The following is a 24,389-nucleotide window of genomic DNA, read 5'->3' on the forward strand; positions in this document are numbered from 1 at the left end:
TCGCATATTTCATAGATAATACTTAATATAATACTTATGATTGCGTAATGCAATAAAGAGTAAAATTGTGAGAATCCAGTGGCAATTAAGATTATCTCTTACCAGTGGGATGATACTTGAGAAATAATTGTTTCTTTAGCAAGATAATGACGAACATTCTTATGTGCGGTATCTCGGTTCGAAATCTTTAAGGCAACTTGAAATTATGGAAAATTTATAGTCAGTGAGAGCGAGTGAAAACACAGCAATAAAATCATTTTCGTCTTAGAGAGACAGGTGGAAATTTTTTCAATTTCGGATATTTCAATTCCATCGAAGTAAAATTTCTTCTTCCTTTCCAAATATCGCGAAGCTCAGTCGATTCGTTTCTCAATTTCGACTTTCAACCGAGTCGTCGATAAATCATCGCAGTGGTCAGAAACGCGATTACAAATAATCGATCGAAGGAGAAAAATTCGATTTGATGTTCGAAGATACGATTCGTTTCTTCTTCGCGATATAAAGAACGCGGTTAACGCAATGCGCGTTATCTTATGCAAGATGTTCTCCATAAAGATACAAAGTAAAATCAAAGTAAACGTCTGAAACGTGATTAGAAGCAGTGTAATCAACCTTCGCGTTGAAAGATACGAGCAGTAACAGGCTTGAGCAACGCTGCTCTTGCGATAGAGACGTCCGACCTAAATCTAGTTTTTACGATAGCTGACTGTTAGGTCAAATTAAATATGTAAACGGCTAATATTCGCGTAATACGGAAGCGTTTGTCGTATTCGCATTTGTGGAGAATCGAAGATCGCGCTTCTTGTCCAACTTCGATCCAATTTTATTTTTGTATCGTTATTTGCTTTCACAAGAACATTGCGATCGAAGGTTGAGACACACATTTGTCTTCTATTTATATGCACAAGTTATTACGTCAATCTATTTTTTGATATTATTGGTGTTGCCGTACCGTAACTATGGTTTTACGATACGTCAATACGAGATTTTAATCTTTCGGTATATTTAGATTTCGGTATGTTTAGAAAAATCATGCGTCTAAGGGTTAAGTCGAGTTTCACGCAAGAATCGATCTCGAACGGAATATTTTCGCTTCGCTTTCGTTGACCAACGCGAGATTTCGTGTTGGATCCCGATCGAATCAAGGACATACATTTTTCACAAGATTACAAAAGCTGGTCGCGAGCGGTCGAGACTCGACCCGGATCTAGACGCTACGAGTGGTAGTGCAAACCAGTCTTCGCGGATATGTACCGTCTAATTGACGTTCTCTGCCTACGTGTGTATTGTATCTAATTTTATGATTAGACAACTTCCTCTCGTCTCTTTGCGAGGAATTAGGAAAAATTGATGTATCCTTCTTAGAAATGTTTAAATAAACTAAGAAGACAGGCGTGACAAACTTTAAAATGCAACGACTCACGATTATTTTTTTTTCTCCTTCCAATTCGTGGTGCAGTCCGAACACCGAAATTATCAATTCTTAACGTGTATCTAGATATCGGGCTTGGCCACTATTCAAATAAACTATTTATCACAAAGTAATCGTTACGATAATGTATCATATGTTTAATTCAAATCGTGAATCTCGGACTCATCCAATTAAATAGAGGATCTTTGAAAGCGTAAAAATTCTGAAAACTTTGCAACTAAATTAATACGAGCATGCTGGGTTTTTATTTTTAGTGATGTCAACGACTGAGTGATATCCTGTTACGCGATTACCGCGTGTTCCCAACATATATGCAGATTTTCCTCTTTTATTACTATTCCTATTGTTATTACGATCAATCGCTCGATCGCGTAAAGAGCGTCGAAGTAATCGTTCGAATTCCTACCTCTTTGATATTTTGTTCCGATCCGATCTATTTCGATGTTTTAATTTTGCGTTAATTTGATTTAAAAGGCTTCGCTTGGAAGAGACGATCGATTTCGAAATACGCTTCGAGCATAGTTCACGACGTTCACATTTTCTTTAGATCGTCATCGCCTTCCTCCAGCACCTGAAGCAACGCTGACATTTTCTACCGTCGAATACATTTCCATAAACTTTTTTTACGTACCAGCCTTCGTGACTTTCATTTACTTTCGATAGATACAGTATGTCCAATGATAATTACATAGAAAATTACACAAACAGGAAATTTCATCGTTGAACTTTATCGAAAGCGTAGAAACGCAGAAATTAATCATTCAGACCACTATCGTTCAAAAGTTTCTATCAATTACTACGATCAACGAACGACCATGTATCCACCAGTGAATAATCGATCGATATCGATTCGGCGTGAGATTTATTCCAGTCAGGATCACTCTGAAATGTACGTCTCGTACTACCGAATTATTTAATATGTTTTAACGAGTCTAACATGAATCGACCCACGAATCGTTCTCTTATACGGCTGTTTATAAAAATAATCCACGGCAAGGAATTTCTATGTCATAGTTGCTACCCGAGAAGCATTGTGCGCACGTTTTTCTCAAATTTCGCTACGAACATTCTGGACAACCCGTTATTATCGCAGAAATGTGTCAGCTCTTACCTTGCGGTACCGCGTGTTCAGAAGCGTTACGCATACCGATCGATGGATCGATGTCATCGATATCGAGTCAATCCTGCTTAGGATATACAGTCTCGTGTAAAAGTTTTGCGATTAAACCATTCATATTACTCGTGTTACAATAACCAGCTAAGAATATCTTTAGGGAATGTTCCTACGTGCTTACTACTCTTGCATAACCGAACTAATATCACCAGCGAAATTTCACGTATCGCTGATTACAAAATCTTAATATCAATAGCTTCTCTTACGTAATAGAAACTAGTTTGATAGCGATTAAGGAAAAGAGGAATTTTCCTACGGTTTGAAGACTCGAGCGAAACAAATGACATCACCAAGCAAAGATAGTTGCTTAAAGAGCGACAAAAAATCGGTGTCGAAATACCTTCGCGTATATGTCGTCTCCTAGCCGGCGGAGGAGCGCCGGTTCGTCGCCTCCTGGCGTAGGTGTGAACCGGTACGATCAGTCTCGGTCTGGGTATGAGAAATCCACCTTGACTATTCCCTCTTTGATTCAATTCGCTCGATTCACTGTCAGTCGTGCTGATGTTACTCGATTTCCTCGACTCGCAATCCTCCCTGGCCGACGAGTCAACGCGGCTACCATCCAGAACACCCTCCAGCTGGGAGATCACCTCGGCATAAGGTTGTCTGTACTCGTCCTCCCTCGACGCAGGTTTGCTTCTCGCGTTACTTGCCCAATTGACGCCACACTCGCGCCAGCTGGCCTCGTAAAGAAGCTCCATCGCCCTTCCTCGAGTCGCGTCAGGGTCCAATAGCAACTCCGGGTCCTCCAACACCGCTCTGCCAGGATAACTTCTCACTTTCATGGTCGGACGAATCTCGGGATTTCCAGAATTCCCAGAATTCTTTCAGAGCTTCCTTCGAGATTGACGAAAAACCAGGAAACGGAGTATTCTTTCTCGTAGTTCGTTGTTCAAGCACGAGAGACTTTTACAGACAGAGCGACGAATCTTGGTCGTTGAACGAGATCAGATAGCAAGAGACTCGTCGGAACGTTGCTCCGAGACGATAGTTGGAAACGTTTGATCCAGTGGGCGACCTTGGACATGATTCACCGCGCTGGACATTTTCCAACGCCTCCAGTTCGCATTTTTCGCTTCGGGATAGGAACGTAGATTGTACGGACTGTTAAGAATCACCAGGGTTCCTGCCGCTCGTTCGTTTGGAAACCCTCCGTAAATTTGACCATGGGAACAACAACTTCGACGTTGATCTGGCGTTCATCCAGTGGGAAGATCGACGAACGTTTCCCCCGATCGTTTCGTCCTTTTTGTTTGGCTTTGCAACAGCCCTTCGAGTCGGAACTGTCGAACTCTTAAAGGATCGAGCGTTTTCGAGCCGTATAAAAGACGTTGGGAAACACGTGTCTCTGAGAACTACCTGGATCGCTTTTGGAACGAATCGACGAGTCCAGCGTTCGTCGAAAAGTTCCAGCGACTCCCCACCGGTTCATGCTTCAGGACAGCGCGTAAACGACAGCCGGCAGCGATGGAAAACTGCGAGTTGCGCGATTTTCGAGCGGCTAATTCCAGGTCTGTCACGAAGCAGAACAATGACGCGCTATTCTTAGTCCCGGCTCGATTCCTTTCGATACGAATCGGACCTCTCGATTCTGCAATAACGGGTAAACTGTTCGATCTTTTTCACCGCCTCGAATCTATCTCGCGTACTTCTCCGCTCAAATCCTATCGTTTTCAGCTTTATCACTTTTCATTGCTCCCGTACCTAAAGCTCGTTATCCCTGACCAAGTTTCCTCGGCGCTTTAGATCGAGGAATGTTGTTTTCTCAAAAAGTCACGTAGAAGACACACGACGACCAGATCGACAGATCGTTTGCTTGCGCAAGAGATCCGATGGACAATGAAATCACGGTTCCGTGTTCACTCGCGTTTCCACTTGGATCGGTCGGTTTTATCGGCAAAGAAATTTCGATGGCTCGTTATTCGACGACGAGAGAATGATTTGGATCCCGTGGAGAAAAGTGCGAGCGACTGTAAGAGGAGTAAGAACGAATGATGTTTTCACAAAGAAGGATCCTGTCGCGAACGAGGATACAGGCAGGACCACTCCTTCGAGACTGACGCTCACTGACAGCGTTCGCGACTGGTGAAAAGTACGCCCGCAAAGAGCGTGCACGAGAAACTCCCTTCCCCTCCGACTGCCAATCCCCCCACCAGTTCGCTGTTAGCGAGAGAAAGGACAGTGGTTCTCAGGCGAATGCGATTGCCCTCGGCGCGACCACTCCCACGTAAGTACGTACAAGTATATCGGGTGACTCGAGAATACCGCAAGATACCCTTATCAACTTGTACGATATAATTGAGATGGTAAAAGACTAGATATCGTATATTTGTCGTATCAGCTGATGCGCTTCGAGCATCCGCGTCGAAATTCTTCTTTTTGGAGGCATGAAATTCCACGACTAATTCCATTAAGAGGCAACCATATTGCGTGTGACATTGCAGATTTGTATCGAATTATATAAAAAGAGAAGAAACGGATATACCACGGAGATATACGCGAATCGACTGGAACTTTTTCGATTACGCTTCGAGAAATACCTGTCTCGCAGTTTCCTTTTGTCCGTTCGTCTTGTAATTGTTAGCACGCAAGTTCAACAACGAACGAACGATCAGAAACGATGCACCAATTACGTTTCCCCTGAATTGATTCGTTTATCTTTCGTAAATCGCAATGAAATAACATAGCCTAATTGCGAGAACAAGTGGGAAACACTACGAGCAAAAGTGGAGCAATCTTGGTTGGAACTGTTTCTCGCGTTTTGCGCTCGATTCCGCGGCTTCGTATTCCCCTTTCCTTTATTTTTCTCATCGTGTCATTATTTCCCATTTGTGGAGTGCTTTACACTTTGCTTTTTAACGCGGATAGATTTCTCTAATAACCCCGATGTAATTAATTCTTTTTCTTCTTGTATCTTCCTTCTCTTTTTCCAGCGATTCTTGAAATTCTAACTTTCTTTCTTTTTGCTTCGATTCTGCGCCCCGCGTTGACGTAACTTTTAATTTGCAAATTTGCTTCAGGATGAAACGGTTCTCTATAAGCCAAGAGTAATACGCGCGACAAGTAAATTTTCTAAGATAACACGTATCTTGCAAAATATGACAGACATTGATATTACGTTCGATGTTCTCTATGTTTTCCATACATATATTTAAAAGTACACGTCCCGTTATTACATTTAAATCCACTCTCCTTACTGCTATAACGATGACTCACGATTTTATTATCCCGCAACGCGCATGATTGCTAAGGTTCGGATAAAAAAATAATTTCATGCAAATTATTACCAAGCGAACGACTTGTAATATAATTTTACCGTTAAGATTTTACTGAAATTATCGTGGAAATGGTCGAGTTTCCTCTATGTCAGATACTAAAAACCATCGCTAATACATGGTTAATTCACACTTTCATTTGCTCGTCCCTCGTAATTTACTCCAATCATTATGATTTTCCTACGACCACGTTTCACTTCTATCGCTGTAATTTCATATATTTTATTCATACGCACAAAGGTTTCTAACTTTATGTATAAACTTTAATCGATTCGGCATGTACGCTCTTTAACGAGACCATTGTATTAAGAGGAATCCTTCTAAAGCGATTAACCTACAGATTTCGTTCTCCCTGCCAATGGCACGAACAAAATTTAAACCTACGCTAAAAGTGTTATAAGAGAAAGTTTAACGTTAGAAAGTACATGGTATATAATTAATTGCGATTAAAATCGAATCGAAGATAGAATAAGCCTATTATGTGATTTTAAATTTTAAAAATCCACGTTCAATTTGTTAGGTATATTTAAGAATTTAAATTGGTCGTCGTTTGAAAATTTGAAATTAGTCTCCTGACAGTACCAATCATGCTTTTCTAGTAGTTACTTTTATGCAAATTCAATTATCAAAAACCATCTAAAAGAATCACGGATTTGCCGTAATACAATTAAAATGGATGCTACTATTGTTACGATTACAATCATAGTAGTGTCAGAGTATAGTTACATAGGTACGTAAAATTATATGCATGACGTTATGCCGGTGATAATATGCGAGTGAAACATGGGTTTACACGTTTCTGTCAGGCGGATTTTGCTCGTTTCATTTCACGGATACCTTCGAATTGTCACAAAACGATGCGAAACAATTTTGTTTTATAAATACATTATAACCGTTGTATTTTTTAATTACTATGCTATCACGGTACACCAACTTCCGAGAGAAAGGCCAGTGATTCTCATCCTTCGTCGTTAGATGAAACTATCGATTTTCTATTTCGTTTCCATCGAAACATCGCGTCTTAAATAATCTAAAAACCGGCCACAAAGTAGGGAGGAAATTACCAAATAGCTTCTTATAATTTCTAGTAGATACGAATCTCTTACAATCAATTTATTACAGACCGATTTAATATATTACATTTATTTTGTAGATTAATTCGTAATAATTATTGCAAGGAATGTACGAAAGAAAATGATGAGAAGCGAGGAAGGAATTAATTGCTCCGAAATTGGTCGGCTCTTCCTCCAAAGAAAATCCTCATTTTAATTAATAAATTGACCAGAGATTCTATCGCTATAAATACACCGTTCTATGCTGTATAATCATCGAATCTCTTCCTGTTCAAGAGACTCGTGTTCGTAATTATTTGCGCAATCGTTACGCGACTTGACGTTAAACGTTACACGTTTACACAGTTGGCTTAATCGTGGCTATTACACGTAAAAATTCGCGTTATTACGTTGCACGTGACCCATTGCGTTCGAATTTAATTGTAGTATCGTTGTTGGTTGCGCAAATCGTGTCTGAATGCGCTCAACCAGCACCGGAAGTAAAAGCAAATTTCGCCAAGAACGAAGCTTCTTTGTACGACTATAATAAAATACTCGTATGAAATTGCCCGATGCGAAGAAATTGAAATTCGTCGACTACGATCGCTGGTCGCGAGGCTAGCTTGGTAGGTACGAAACAAATTTTGGTACGACGTAAAATATTTATAGAGAAGGAGAAAATTTTCAACGCGATCTCAACCGACAACGTTGTATCGGCGCGCCGTCGACATCGGCGAATATTCGAAATTCGTACGAAAATTATTACAAGTCATTGGGTCGAATTAGCGAATGTTAAAGATCTATTTTCAAATATTTATATTCGTACGTATCAGGATAATTTCTCTCGTTACGTGCATATGCATTTTACTTTCAGTGTAAAGTGAAATCGCGTATTGTTTGCTGACCGGAGAATTAATTTTCGAAACTTTTTGAATTTGTTCGAAAGAAAAAAGCAGAAAGAGAAGAGAAAGGTGGTTTAAAATTATTAATAGGCATTCTACTTAACGATGGAGAGTAATTTTTATAATACATCGTATTTTTATTATACTTTCATCGCAATCCCAGAAAATGTATTCGCTAGTTCGAAATTTCGAAAATATTAGCATATTTTAAGCCGAGTTCGTCGGATATGGAGCGACATTTGCTTAAATAGCAGATTGATTCTTATCGCTGGGAAAGAATGCCGAGTATTTTCAGCAACATTTTATTTATAACTACCGCTATGGGAACCGGTTTTTCGGAAGAAAAGGCAAAGAAGCTTGAATCATTCGGTTCCTGCAAAGAACGATGAATCACGCGTTGCATAGTTTGCGGGATTAAAGCGAATTTATTGAAAGTTTCTCGCCAGTCAAATGGCAACTCTATCGAACAAAGAAAGCAGATAATATTTTTCTTGCGACGTACTTACATATATTCGCAATACGGTCGAGTTCGTTGAACGTCGAATTAGAATTTCCTCCAAACTTGAAATCGCAAGGAGCTCTATACGCTCGTTTATGATTACAACGGTCGCAGATGTCGTGAATTTTCCACGTGGAAAACGATACGACGGGGAGTGTGTAGGCAAAACGGCGAAGAAATTTTCGTGCGGCGACGCAAGAGGGCATAACGGTACACTGTGCGGTCGCAGGGAACAATGATCGACCTCGACTCGCCTGACTTGGCGAATAAACTGAAATTGCACGGCGCGAGGAAGATTAACAGCCATCGTGATTCCGTCATTCGCGAAACCTCTTCGTCAGAGACGACGATTTTCCGCCTATATTCGTTAAAGCATGGCCAACTATTTATAACCGGAACGCGTGGAAAAGCGTAATCGCGCACAGTTTCCTCTAACGAGTCGGTTGCGTTCGACTGGAATTACTCGCGCGAGCCGTACGACGAAATCCTTTCGGCTCCACGTTCTTTCAATTTTATTTCCAGCCATTATTTAAATATATATCCAAATAAATCAGATCAATTTCTTACGTTCTGGAACTACGATACTCGCGAAAGAATATAATTCTGGACAAGGGAAAGGTCTGTGTAACTCACCCTCCATAACATACACAATGGACCCAACATCTCCTTCGCGAATGATGGTTGAACCTGCCGAGAAGGTAACAGGATACATGCAGTCCACGATCTCGCGGATTTGCGTCAGCTCCAAGTTCTTCATGAAGTCATTATCCAAAATGGCTGCTTTGATCAGATCACGAGACCTACGAAGGACAAAAGAGTCAGACACCTTTTTGTCAAAGGTTTCCCTTTTAATCGTAAGAAGATTATTAGAAACGTCGCTTCGAACGAGGCTGATTTGGAGAAAAAAAAAACAAGAAAAATTATAAGAAAAAGTTTACAAATTCCGATGAATATTCATCCGTTAGATCGGGGTACTAAATCCGATTAATCGATAAGAATGGAACTGAAAATTAAGACAAAATAAAAAGTAAAATAAAAAGCGTTATCGCCACTCTAAATAAACGCAAAAAGTGTTTGACGTATACCAGGCTATCTTCTTGCATACTTGTTCAGTAAACAACTTGCGGCCTGTAACAGGTGCACCGTGATAAACACGGTTCGGTACTTTTGATGTTGCACTTGCAAAATAAACGCGAATATTACCATCGTAACGTCATATCCTTAACGTTAAACGTCTTACGTAGACATTTAATGCGAAAATTGCTACGAAGATTTCTACGACTTCTTCCTGACTGACTTGTTCTAACTTCTTTTTCTTCCATATCAATCGTTGCAAGAGCAAAACTCATTATCCTACGTGCGACTCGTCTAATAAATAATCGTGAATAATCGCGTAGTACATAAAACAGTCGTGTTTGGAATTTACTCGTTATTTCGCTTAAAAGTGCGTACGAATCGCCAAGCAAACTAATTTTCCAACCTTACTTTACGACAAAATCGTGGTTTTCTAAATGTTTAAGCGCTCTAACGGAACAATGGAAAGTTTAAAGAATACAGCGTTTGGAAAGTTGCACGAGTGTTACCTACGACCGATCGAACAGAGTCGTCGACGAAAGAGGTTAGTTAAGAAACGACACAGGTAAAGTTAACGAAGCCACGTGTCGTGAATTAAAAGTATCCTGAATGTGACACTCTGTCACGTAGTTGCGCGGTGAATGCGATTTGTATAGGTGAAACCATGACTCGAAATTGCGCAAGGAACGACCAAATTTCACTCTTAACGATACGTTGTACGGTGATCGTTGAGTCATCGATCTCTCTATATATGGCCTTCGAATCGATAACAATGATAGATTAATGGAATATTAGTACGAAATTTCGAATCGAATACATTCGACTAGATAGATCGGCTATCGACGCTTTAACACGAGGAACCGTGCCAGTTTCCTTTGCGATAATGTAAAATGTTTTTTCCTTCGAACGATAATATGGTCAAACAGGGAGTTAAAAATCAGTTCAAGAGGGAGTCTACCGTGTCGTTGTTTGTTCTACACTCGATACAGATAAATTTCAGACGATAACTTTTCCTCGATACACGGCGATAAGTAGGTGAAAATCGCGTTAGAACGGAACAAAAAGTGACGAATTCTGTACCTTTGCGGTTTCTGAAACTTGACGATTACCCGGCTGTCTTTGGTAAGTGGTTCGGCTGAAATTGCCTGTCTTTTGGATCTCTGACCCGGCCCGATAGCACCAGAGGCCAAACTGAAATCGACGATTTGCCGGAACTTGTCGATCTCGTTTTGGAGGTAACGAATAGTGGCATCCCGTTCTTCCAATGCTTTCTCCAGTATCTCGATTACATCGTCGCGACGTCTAAGAGCTTGCGTCCTCTCGTACAGTAATCGTTTCAGATCTCGTATCGAATCCATGATCAGAAAGATTTCCCACTGTCGTTCGCTTTAATTGAGATTCGTCTGTTCTCGAGATTTTCCTCTTGCAGTTGGTATACGCGTCATGCACCGAGATTCCGACGATTCCTTATCTTCGACGGTCCTTGTACTTCCACTTCCACTGCTGGTTTCTGTTTCTCATTGGACCATTCTTAGTACACGTTGTAATTTTTAAAACGTTTCCCTTGCCTTTTCATTAAAATATTTTTTATCCGACGTTTTTATTAACGTTTCCTTTAACGACGACGGTTTTATCATCGAATCTTTCTCTTTTCTTTTTCAAGCGTTCGTTCTTTACATGTTCGAGCTTTATGATCGCCGAGGGTTGGAACGAACGTTCTCTCTGCCGGATTGGCAAAGATTCGAGCGTTCAAAGGTGTTCGATCGTTGGGTGAGTTATTCCATCTCAAGTGTATGGAAAGGTACTTTTAAACTAAATATAAATCTTCAGAAAGCAAAAGTATCGTCAAACAATCGAAACTCCGATATATTATATCTTCGAAGATAGCTATCTGTTTAAAGAACGGCGATACGAAGCGAATTTAAATCGTATACTCGCTAACAATAAGATAAGGTTGCAATATACTCTCGTACTTTCTAACTCGTATCACACTTTGAAAACGACTCCTAACAATTCTATCCACCTTCTCTGATTAGACAGCTGATTGCGAGACGGTAGCTTTTTTCGACTACATAATCTTTTTCAAACGTTACTTCTACTCTCTATATTATCGCTATCAAAAGCAAATGAAGCTAAGTAGATTAAATTCCTACCGATCAAGATGAATTAGAAATGTACGATTCACACGATAGACATTTAATTGGACGGAAAGGCAAATTACACAAGATTATTAGAAGTAGAATGTTAGAAATCGATTGATCTACTTAGAATCCCCGTACAAGATAACGATCTATTTTAAAACTGACATTGACTCCGATGGCTGAGAGAGTGTGGACGCGTGTTGTATATTATCTTAAAATCGAACACCGATAAGCGTAAATTTTAGATATTGTTCTAATAATTACGCTACCTCCGTTGCTTTCAACGATTCCATCAAAGATATAATAATTCTCAATTATTTCATAAATACAGCGAAACAGCTAATTATTATTAAAGCGGAACGATAGAAAACTCGTCGTCCTTTAAATCGACGAAACAGTAGACGAAACAGATGCAACTAACATTTTTACCTAAGCAAATATTTCTACGAAATCAGGTTTACGTTAAACAACGAGAAACTATAAGTTACTATAATGACGTGTTACGTAATCATCTTTAAAAAAGATTGTGTAACGAAAAAATTGACTGTTTTATTGGACAGCGTATTTTTTACCTTTTGCATCAATTTGTTCAAGCACGATGCTAGGTATCGCGATTATATAATGGCAATTTGAAACGTCGAGGAGTTCTTGAGCATCTCGATAGTACCGAGGTAGGTATGTGGGCATAACACTTTCGAAAATAAGAATGGAATAACAATGATCGACACCTTCAGCGACTGTCTGTGTTTAGCAAGCGTTCTTTCTCAATTAGAATTAGAAACGAACGGTTTGTTTTGAAATCGTCCGAGAAAAAACCAACTGGTCCATTTTAATTCATCAACGAATCGCCAATACCAACGAAGTAATTGGTTTTAAGTTCTCCGTCTTTGCATATACGCGTAGGTATATTTCCATACGGCTAAAATTGTTTGTTTTTCTAAAAGATACAAGTAGAATAAGATTATCGCGGGAATAATTTTCAACGGAGATAGGGACGAAAGAATAACGTGAATGAAGATCTTTATCACCGTGAAGTGGCAATGTTTCCAGTCACTTCGTATGTTATATCGAAACGTTGTATCTGCTAAACAATAGAAAATATTTCAGACACCAACAATCGATAAATATACACCGAAAGAAAATTGCAATAGTAACGAATCGTCTATAGAAATTTATATTACGTTTATTTCGTAGCGATTAGCATAAACGTGTAATATCATTATTTGTATTATAAGTTTATCGATTGAAATTTATAACAAAGAAAATTTCGTGACTCTTCGCGACATTAACGTTGTTTTTAAGGCAGCTACCTTATCTTTATCTTTATACGAAGTATCACTATTTTCGCACAAAATCCCACGGGTCACCGTAGTCACCTCTCTAACACGATCCTGACAAATCGTCAACAACGTTCACGAAATTTACATAAATTTTAAATAAATTTCCTCTCCATACGATACACTTTGCCCTTCTCTTCTTTATTCGCAAAATACTGAACACTTCTGAACGCAAGAACTTAAAATTATAAAATGGCGCAATCGTACCATTCTTCCACCGAGCGCTCGATCGTTCGAAGAATTTACAAACAAATATCACCAACATCAAATTTAATAACTGTGTACATACACGGAATTATATATGTGTACAGATATCGATTTGTTCGATCGATCGCGAATGATAGTGGCTTGGTCGTAGAACCGTCACTTGCAAGAGTCTCCGTCGAACTGACAAGAAAGGCCGTAGATTTGATCGAAAGAACTCGATGCTTCGTGAACGATGACCGTCGATTAGCGTGAGGTTGGATGTAAAAAAGGGACTGTCTTAATTATACGTTAATAATGAAACGTAGCTAATGTCTATTTAATGGTGGCCTGGGAATCGATGCGATATTCCGTGCCCGTGATTAACGATCGAATGCCAAGGGTAGAGAAATTTCTAATTCTACTCTTAACGTCAGATCCTTGCATTTCCTAAGGAACAAATTTCTGGATCGTAAGTAGTCGGTTAGCGTGCAAAATTTAGCGTTGCAAAATTGTCTTTAATTTCTTTTAATGAAATGCAATAAGCTTATACGCGACTCGAATTAACAGCAAATTAGTAGATCATCGATGTAGATTAATCGATATTAATTCGTGGTACTTTCCATTTACCATATTTGATAACGTATTTCATGTAGAAATTGACCAATGTTTTAATATAAAACACGATTATTTATTTAATTTAAGCAACGAAATAATCAATGCGGTTTGTCATTGATTATTTCGAAGGTAAGGGGATGCTCGATTTGTTTCACGCGAACGATTTCATTTGTTCGTTAAAGGTAATTCGAAGAATCGACGAACGACTAGGTCGATCGTTTGAATCCGCACAAGTCCACGCCAACAACGTTATTCGTTAGATTAATCAACAAGAATCTACAAATATCGTATCTTTTATAATTTTTAAATCCGCGTTACGTTACTCGAACCACCGTCGCTCGTAAGGACGAGAAACAAGGATTTCGAATACTTTGCGATTTCATATATCAAATACGTTACACTGTCGCCACTGTTTATTAAATTAACTAAAGAAAACGACATATGAACTACGGATACAGATGCGAGGTATGTACCGAGAAGGTGCGAACGACACCTCAGACGTTGAACGCGAAACTGGACGGAAAGGACCAAGCCGAAGAGACTACGATCGCGTAGGGCGAGAGACTAACGAGAAACTCGAGTTCGCGCACGGTCTATTTTTGAGATATAATCGCGACTCGCGCTTCCTCGAACACAGAACGCGCTAGCGTACACACGCGAAACTACCAGTCAGCACGTCGACCTGGCTGCGACGTATTTCGAAAATGGTCCCCTTTCACCTAGCCTATCGCTCGTCTAGCATTCGCGATCAGCCTTCGCGGCGATCCGATCTATCGTTCCGGACAATTTCACCGATTTTCTCGACCGATTTCGATCGACCGATGGATCGTCGCGACCGCAACTACGCCGAGGAATGCAAAGGGATCGTTGCAGTCGCAACGAGTCGCTACATCGTCAACCCTCTATGGCGCCATGTGACACGAAAGGAACACACCTTACACGTATATCTATGATCACGTACCGAGCCGTTAAAAAATTCATTTAACGTCGTTGCCTGTCACGTTTCAGTTATGTGCGCGATTTTCTTCGCACCTCATCTTCTTTCGTTTATTTTTACACTGACAGGAGCAGAGAGAGAGAGTGGCTGAAAGGTTACTGACTCCAAAAATACCAAAGATGTAACGATCCTTATAAAAAAATATTAACACCGTTGTCAAAAATTTGCAAAAATTGTTTAATTATTATAGGCGTACAAAGATGCTAGAGATAGCAGTTCCATCAAAACATGTTTGAAAAAGATACGAGAAACGCGAACGTATACACACGTATTTAAGTCGTATAACAGGGAAAAGACATAAGTTAATACACGACTTAAGAAATGGTACGTATCTACTCCATGTGGTATTATAATAGGAAAGAACAAACCATTATACTGTGTTACATCACACAGAGTAGACTGTTTCAAAAACCTGTACAGGAGACAAGATCGATGGCTTAATTAGAATGCCTCTCTCGTACGAGCAGTGACACAAATGATACAAGATATCCCTTTATTTTTAGAACAACGCTGGCAAGAAAACGAGGCTTTTTAATGATTTTTATAAAAAGAAGATATCAGGCCATTAATACCAGCGAGCGAAGGAATCATTAACCGATCTATCATTTTCGCGTGAATACCGCAATCGCAACACATCATTTCCCGGCCGCTGCTTCGCAAGCACGAGATTTCTATTTATAGTGTATCGCGTGTACGATAAATAAAAAAGATTATTAATAGTATCTATAGCATTATCATTAACTCTCGATTAATTGCGAGTGTCGCTGAGTTATAGATGGACGGCAGTTTAGATTAGAACTACGTTTAGGTATTTAATTTTAGGTTCGGGCAAATTTGAAGTAAAGATAAATATCTCACAATTATCATCCTGATTTTATGCTAATTTATGAATATACATTATAATTATTATCTTACGCACTCGATTATAATTATCATCTAAGGATTTTTCACTACGAATTCGTCAAATATAAATAATTTATGAATAAACGAGTCAAGATTTTACAGAGGGGCAACGTTCTTTGGTTTTACAATTTACATAATATGTGCAATTAACATATAGCAGCGAATTGTATATTGTGATTTCGTAAGTCCATAATAGCCGAGCAATTATTCATTGTTTTTCTTTCCTTACGAAACACCGCGGAAAATCATTGACAAGAAATTACTGCTTCTAGGTCATTATTGGTTCTACTACACGAACGATCAGCCAGGCGACTATAATTGCTCGTTACCATTTTTAGAAATATACATCTATACGTATCTGCTTTTTTATATTCAGGTGCAAAGTTTTATTGCTTTTCTAACGTCGCGAGACAATCTTTTTACGCTCGAGATCTTGCCAAAGTAGATAGTTTATTCGCTCAAGAATCAGATACGTTCTTTCTCTTAAATTGCGTTTATTACCAAAATTAAACTATTACGATAGAATATCAGTGTTTGCCGCGTAGTATCGTTTAACGACTATGGCTATCGACTATAAAATACCTGTTGAAACACCTATGACCCATGGACCCATGACCATTCGAAAGATTAAGCAGCGAAATTTGTATCCTACGACATTCGTGCCAAATTACAGAGCTAAAAATGATTCATAATTGCCATAATCGCGACTTCTAATCGCGAGTTCTGGACACGGTTGTCCATAAAGAGTAGAATTTGCGTTTCATAAACTTCGTGCTTTGCAGAAAAACGCTGGCACTGTTCCGACGAGGATGTACGTGGTCTCGAAACGAGACCTTGCCTCGTTTTTCGAAACCGTATCCACCACGCAATACGACGAGACGATCGTTCGTTTCGTTTGTTTGTTTGCACGTAGTCCACGATCTCGCGAATACACCGTCCAACCATCGCGGGACGTCCCGTTTGAATTATTTAAACGGCGTCCACCGAAACCTTCGCATTTCCGTTTCGTAATCGCGGCTGTGCAGCCGCGCAAATGGTCACCGGGGGATGTTAGCTGAAATCCGACATCATTTTGCAAGCATCTTTGATCGGCCAGGAATTCGCTCCATGTGATCTTCTTTGCGGTTTCGCATATTTTTACATTTTATTAATGTATCAATTTCCTTCTTTTTCGAAAGCGATGGAAATTTCGTTTCACCGATCGTTTCTTCTGCGGATCTCGTTGTCGAATCACCGAGGATATAGTGTATCGGGGCTCGTCGATTTACTTCGTCAAACGTTGAAACGAGGAGGCGTGGTCCTTAATATAAAATGGTTAAATTAATCTCGTGCACGAGACGTATCCGTTGCGATCGGACATTGGCGTAGGCCTATGGAATTTCGTTTGAAAAATATGGAAATTTCGAAGTTGAGCGTCCGAAACGGACAGGATCTTTTAGCAGAAATAAGTAAAAATCTGCCAGCTGCCATTACCCATGACCAAATCGTAATTATTAATGCAACAAACGTCACGGTAACGACATTAGATAGATTCGAGTAGTCGATGAAACGACGCGATAAAATATTTTCGCGCTACGATAGAATATCGGTATTACGTATTAAAAATTTCCAATGGCCAATTAGAAACTTACTTAGCCGCCCTCGTTCCGCCGCGACGACGAAAACGGTTAATCGACGGCCAAGGTTGGCTCAAACTATTCGATGCTAAATTCGCTAAAGAAAGAATTTATCGCAGGATCCTCTTGCAAACTGGATGTTCAATCATGAAACGTATTGTAAATTTAGATATGCAATTCTGTCGTATAATTCGCTTGCTTTCATCGTTTCATTCTATCGGATAAAAGAACTTGATATACTGCCAACTTAGTCTAGTCAAATACAAAGGGACACTCGATCAATGAGACTATTGTACGAGTCAACGATCGAAAGCAAATGCTAATCTCCAACTAACATCGTAGATCATTGGACACACTTAAAGGTACGTAGCTACAAAGGTATATGCTACCTTTTTATACCGAAAGAGCGAGAATAGCTGAAAGGTTGAAGCACATACCACGTATTTCACAATTGTACTAAATTCGTAAGATTTTAATTCTACCAAAGATAAAAGATTTATTTCTCTTTTTATAAACGTCCCTGCGACACCGTTACCAGCCGATTCCGACGAAGATATAGAGTCATCGCGAGCAGCAGGGTATTTTTTTACGATAAGATCAACGGCGAAGAGTTCACCCACCGTAGGTCGTATTCTTGTCACAGTTGATGAAGCGGGAAACGTGTTGCACCTTCACGGACGGTTAAACCGTAATATGGCGAGAAACGCGTATTATACCAAAGCTGGTAGCAAATCGATTCGTTTTCAAACGGTTTAACCGGTGCATCAGCCAATTGCAACAACAGATACGTATATAAGATAACGGTTTTAATGAAAACTTTGACTATTTTTATTGCGACGCGAAGCGATTCCACGCGATAAATGCGTGTGAATATCGAACGAACGCGGCTGGAATCAGCTTACCGTCCAAGTTCGTTGCTCTCGGAAACGATATTCAGATAAAAGCGCTTCTTCCCAGCTTTCGTTCGCCTTTGTTCGCCAGACTTTGCCTTTATTTATTTAACAAGTAGCTCTACCGATACAGTAGTACATTCGCTGATATGTTGTAAACTTTTGTTCTTCCGTTGACACCGACAAATTTGATACTAAATCTACGTCGAAGTCGCAGTTCACGAAGAAGCCAATCGAAGTTAATGTTAATGGTTGCATGGAATTAACGGCACGAAAAGCGAAAATAATTGGTGAAATTAACGGTGGAAGTTTTCATGTCATGAAAAGTGTAACAGTATACGAACCCGTTTCCTCGTCGAGCAAGTTGGAAAGCGAAAGCGACACTTCTGATGCGTGAAATAAAATATGCACGAACAAGTTATACGTCCTTGATCGACTACATAGAAAAAGTGTGATCGGAAGACGGGAAAGAGCCTTGATAAACGACGAACCAATGACATATGCAAACCTTACACGCTTCAAAAATTGAATAAAGCTATAAATAATAGCAAATAAAAAGAAATCTACAATACATTCGATTTAAGGTTGTTGATAAATTTCTACGACAATCCGGCTAATTCCTGACATTGAAGTGACAAATCAAACTTCGAAATAAAAAGATATTAGTAAGCTAAGTTTTATAGCAAATTCAATTTGCAACAAATGTCGTAATACTCGTTACACGTGTAACTGTACGAAACCCTATGATATTTATGAATACATAGGAAATTTCGTAACGTGTGCCGAATCGAGGCGATACATCGCCCAAGGCATCTCCCCAGAGTTTGACCCCCCCTTTGAATATTGGCAAAAGTGACACGGGTAAATGGAACAACTTCCCTTCTCCCACCTACACGTGTACCTCTAAAACGTTACGTAACGTTTGGTCTCCGGGCTGTTACCAAAGAACACAGGTAATTTCTCGTCTCATAGATCCGTCCATTTGACCTCGATCTACTGGACCGATGTACATAAATACATACATATATGCAATGGGTGTAGAAAGTATTCGTACAACTCCTTAAAACAGAATAACTTTATTTAAAATGGGACCAAACGACTTGAATCTTTCTTTTTTTTTCCTTTTTCAAAAATCGTTGTTATCGAACATACTACTTGTTGGATGAAACTGAATAAAACAGGAAAGAAGAAAAGGCACGTGCATTAATTTCGTTAATAACATCCATTAATCTTAACGAAGATCGGATCGTTAATTGTTAAATTAAGCTTTCTTGTGCAACAAGTTTTTACGAAACAAAGCTACTGTGACGAATGTTTTAATTGATAAATATGTGTCAAACTTTTATCGCGTGCAACGTTATCTTCGAGTAAATATCGCCTGTTGTATCGATAATATAGTATAGTATAAATTTAGTATCAATAACATCAAGGAGTTCGTCTGAATTAACTATGAATGAAACTAACAATTTATAAGTCCCTTTGTTTTTCGAAATGTCCTATAATAAAAAAGGTAACGAATAAAAATCATTTCGATATCAACGTTTTATTTTTCATATTATATGGTTCGAAATCTGAAATAAGTTAAAAAAGAAAAAGATTCCAATTGCGAGAAACGAAAGAGTAGAGTGGATCGGCCGATGAGAATTCACGATGTATTTCGCACGTACCGACGGAGCGCGATCGAAAACACAATTTGCAGGGAGCAACAGGTGGAGGAGCAGAAAGTGAAATATGCTCGCGAGAAGGCGCCACTGTTCAATGACGATATCTCGAGGAGGCGCTAATTCGTTCGTTCGTGGGCTTGGTTCGAAGCTCGTCGTCCGGCCGCTTGTGCGGCTTTTTAAAATGTCGCCGATGGCCGTGACAGGGTCTATTTTTAGCCACGACGAGATAAGCGTGGCGGGGAGAACAGTCGAGGAACGAAACCGGGAACGAGACGGAAAGAGGGAACGCTGTAGGTGAAACAGAGACAAGAAGAAACATCGAGAGTGGGACAGCCAGTAGCGTAACCGGATGGCATTTTAGTAGGCACTTGGAAAAACACCTGTTTAATTAACTCCCTGTCTATGCAACGATCGACGGAACCGAACGTATCGATTCTACCGTTTCTCTTTCAGCAACATGACAACATCGTTCCACATCGATTTAGCAAATTGTTCTTTTTAAGGAAAATTGATATTATTTAACGATTCTGTCTCGAAAAACAAACCAAATTTATCTCTTACACGTGTTGAAAGCGTAGACAGTTGCGAGTAACATATGGAAACGTTAACCCATTAAACAGCGTGTCGAGAAAATGTTTCTGCTTCTGTTAGTTGACACTAGGGAATTCATGATAATTTGTCCCTAGTTGAAAGATTGCCGAACGATACATACGTATATCTCTAGACGATAAAACGCTTGCACGTTAAGATTATCGTGTAATTTTGATTCTTTTTGACGTAAATTGCTGAAACGTAAATACGTATAGAACTATCGACTTGTAAAACAGCTTCGATTATGCAACCGTCGTTATCAAAATCTAAAACTGCTAATCTTCTAGAGTGATTCAATTACATCACTGTGAGCAGGAACGGCGGAGGCTCGTTGGGTTGGATAAAAACGACACTGGAATCAGGGGGAGTCGAGGGTGAGGAAAGGGGGTGAAAGAGGTTGGGGAAAAAGAGAGAAAGAGATGGATAGAATCAAAGAACTAATTATACGTGACGTCACTCGACTGGTTTCAACACAGAGTCGAGTGCAACGAGTCGACTCGACGAGACAAGTCACAGCAAGTGGGCCAGAGAAGTCTGTCTTTCTCTCTTTATCTCGCTGTTCGTTTTCTCTGCTCGTTCTCTCTCTCTCTCTCTCCCTCTCTCTTTCTAAGCTGCAGTCACAGCGGAAGCTGCGTACAAGCAGAGAAGGAGCGTAAAGGAGGCTTCTTCTCGCTCCAGATGAGGTGGGAGGTGGTAAAAATAGAACTCCGAAACTTTATGGACGGTAAATCACTGGCACGTTAGGCCCGCTGCCATTCCCAACGTCTCGTTCATCCCGTTCGGCCTGTTCAGTCTGGACTGACCAACTCATTAACCGTAATATAACGACGGTGACGAATAGGAAATTCAATGTAAGCTTAATTAACCATTAGGATACGCGCGACGTTAGGAAGTCTCGAGTTTACCCAGCATTTTATATTTTCTATTTCCTTTTTGCCCCTGTCTTCTCTCGAAGGGAGGCAGTTCGTGGAACGTTCGAATTATATGCACATATATCAATAAAGGACATCAGAAGATTAAACTCGATTTTAATTCGACCGCTCCATAAAATTACTTTTATTAGGGGCCGACGCTGCTACGTATAGTTTGGACGTCTGCGTAGCAAGCTTCTGACAGGCGAAAAAAGATCCGTAAATGGAAACTTGCCGAAGGTTCAACCTGTTGTACGTTGGCTTTCACGAATTTATTGATTCAGGATCAATGTATATTCTGTTTTGCGGACCGCATGAATTACGGTGGGCTGGAAATTTCCGAAGCCTTTAAAACGAGGACTCTATTTGGAGCGCTTTATTAAAGGAGCTGCAGAAGCACTTACACCGAACAAATAAATTCTGATTCTTGAAATTACATTGAATAGCTTTTAAAGCTTATCTTTGAATCGACGTTAATAAATCCAATAGTCCAACGAGCAAATACGGAATATTAAAAGATAAATACTGATTTCTGACAGCGACACGTCGAAATGCGAATCATTATTTATGTTTCCTACATTTCGACGAGTTTTATATCGCCGGTATCAAATTTCGACCGTATGAAGCACCGTTTATAAAGCTCATTGACTTCAAAAAAAAAAAAAAAGAAGATAAAAGAAAAATGTTTAATGTATACGTGAAATGAGAAATTCGCAAATTTAGGAACATGTTTCTATATTTACTTTGGTCATTCGACTTTTTATTAGAAATATTAGTCGATTAGCGATGATACGTTAGACAAAATTTATCAATTTTTACGTTTAACGTACAAGTCTTATCGAAACATGAATATTAATAAAAATCTGTTGATAATATAATAATCTAATATTACGATACCGGTTCGTGATCTGATGAAAGTGCATTATTTATAATTTTCTTGTATCGTTTCCAAGAAATATCTTCACGCTGCTGTTACATCACGCCTGAACGTTGATTAATTATACGATTTCCATATTAAAATAAATTGATAATTTCTTAAAGAAACCCGAGGTATTCTGAAAGACGTCTAAATGTAGACATAAACGGTGATTCACTAAATTCTTTGAACTATTCATCTATTAGTCGTTTAGCAGCATAAATTTGTTACAAATAAATTATTGATGAATGGAAGTAATATATTATACAAGTATAAATATGTGGCGATTATACTGCTAGTGTTAAGGAGAACAAAAACAATATTCGCTGTCGACAAAATAATTTTCAGTGTACATCAAAGTTTACCATTAAATACACTTACAATTCGTTATTTGAGATCGTGTGCTCGAAGATTATTTAATCGAATTTCTCCGTTTACGTAGAACTTGATTCTTTTATCTAGTGGCCCCTCACGAATCGATAATGGAATGGGATACAAAGAGATAATTCAAAGCGATCTTGTTTTCTAGATTATTTTTAGCCGTTGATCAATATCGAAAAGACACGAGCATCCACCGTTATAAATCGCGTTGTTTGTTTAAACTTCTGGTAATTAGAAAGATTAATAATAATAAATTATTACTAGATCCCATTCTGTTCTATTCTGATAAATAAAAAGACAGTGCCGTAGGTATGATTTACCAACGACGATCGAGTCGCAAATTCTTTCCTTCCTTTTCTCTCGTTCAAATTAACGTCTAACACGAAGGACGAAAATTTACGACATGACATATAAGAATATATTCTGTAAGATAAAACGTAGACTCTAAATCTAAGATTATCTTACATTACAAAAAAGAAATTCATTTTCTGATCAAGCGTTATGTAAATATTTGCACAGCAAAATCGAATGCAAAAACCTGTTAACCTCTGATACTGATTGCTTACATTGCAACAAATTTATATATCTAAACCTGTACAGATTCGTTTCGATATGACATCACGTGGAAACATTTCCTAATATAATTAGATACAGTTGTCCATACGGGTTCCTCGTCGTAGATGGCCCAAGACTTTTGCACGGAATCGCAAACGATTTCGTGAATCGTCGAGAAAATCCAACGAAACTGAACCAACCACTGGGCCCACTAGTGCGATGTCGTCACTGGCCATGACGAACGCAGCTATTTTCAGGCCCACTTACATATCCAGAAGACGTCTCCACAGGACGGGGAGAAGAGGATAATAGAGCCACGTGACTCATACCAACTGGTACCACGTTCCAATAAATAATCTCGAGCAAGCTGTACATACACGATCGTCGACGACGCGATAGTCCAATTATCGCGGCTTAATCTCGCGCGTCAGAGGGCCCCGATTATTTGCAAGCATCGATGGCGACTTCCATATAAATTCTGTTCAGTCCCAACGCGAGAATCATGTTCCGGATGAATAGACGGACGCGAAGGAAGCCACACGGCGGCATACAAATCTTTTTGCACCTTGTATGGCCATCCACTAGCAACGTGACGATATTCGATCCTTCGTAAATATTCTTCGACTTCGGATCGCGGATGATTAGTTAGGTTCGGTTTGATATGCCAATCGCGCGATCATTTATAGCTACGCAGTTCCACGGCAATGTAACAATTAATAATGTATAGGGTGATTGCAGGGAAGGTGGACTGACTTGTATACAGTCGGTATTAAGACTCATAAGGAACCGTTTAAGGATAACGTTAAGTTAAAAACGGCTCGAACTAAAGCTATCATACGCTCGCCAACCGTAACGTGTCGCTTTTCCACAACGTGTAATTAACAATTACATTGTGTCGTATCCAGTTACGCCGTATAATGTCGAGCGAAACGATAAACATTATCAGCTATCTATAGCTGATATAAAAAAAGTGATTGTAGTTCACTGTAACTTTAATTGTAATTTAATTGTAATAAACTCACTATTATCATTGCGTGTCTCGTATATTTATGGCACATTTTTTTATATATTTCTACAGTTATTGCGTTATATTTTCATACTTTACGTATGCTACTTGCATATTTCGACATATTTTATGATTATCATAATAAGATACTTTGATCAACTTTACGGATGTCTGCGGAAACGAAGAAATACAATTGTGCAGCGTAGCTCGTTTAAGATGGACCAGATTTCAAAAAAAAAAAAAAAAAAAAAAAAAAAAAAAAAAAAACGTTA

The 24,389-nt window shown here is 39.3% G+C and overlaps 1 protein-coding gene across 3 annotated transcripts in view; it reads right to left on the reverse strand.

Annotated features, from left to right (window-relative positions):
• The window catches only part of LOC100744786 (cGMP-dependent protein kinase, isozyme 2 forms cD4/T1/T3A/T3B), a 54,084-nt gene that overhangs the window by 16,976 nt on the left and 12,719 nt on the right, over positions 1-24,389 (reverse strand). The window contains exons 1-2 of one of the 3 annotated variants that reach the window (XM_024370897.2): positions 10,489-10,929; positions 8,968-9,134 (exon numbers count right to left, since the gene is read on the reverse strand). In XM_024370897.2, the coding sequence (XP_024226665.1) occupies positions 8,968-9,134; positions 10,489-10,766 (445 nt within the window). In that variant the 5' untranslated portion in view covers positions 10,767-10,929. Of the gene's footprint in view, positions 1-2,946; positions 4,303-8,967; positions 9,135-10,488; positions 10,930-24,389 lie in introns of those variants that run through there. The other 2 variants (XM_024370899.2, XM_024370898.2) reach the window with 2 other exon arrangements.

The sequence above is a fragment of the Bombus impatiens genome, unplaced genomic scaffold (assembly GCF_000188095.3).
Source record: "Bombus impatiens unplaced genomic scaffold, BIMP_2.2 scf_1055, whole genome shotgun sequence".
Classification (NCBI taxonomy): Eukaryota; Metazoa; Arthropoda; class Insecta; order Hymenoptera; family Apidae; genus Bombus; species Bombus impatiens.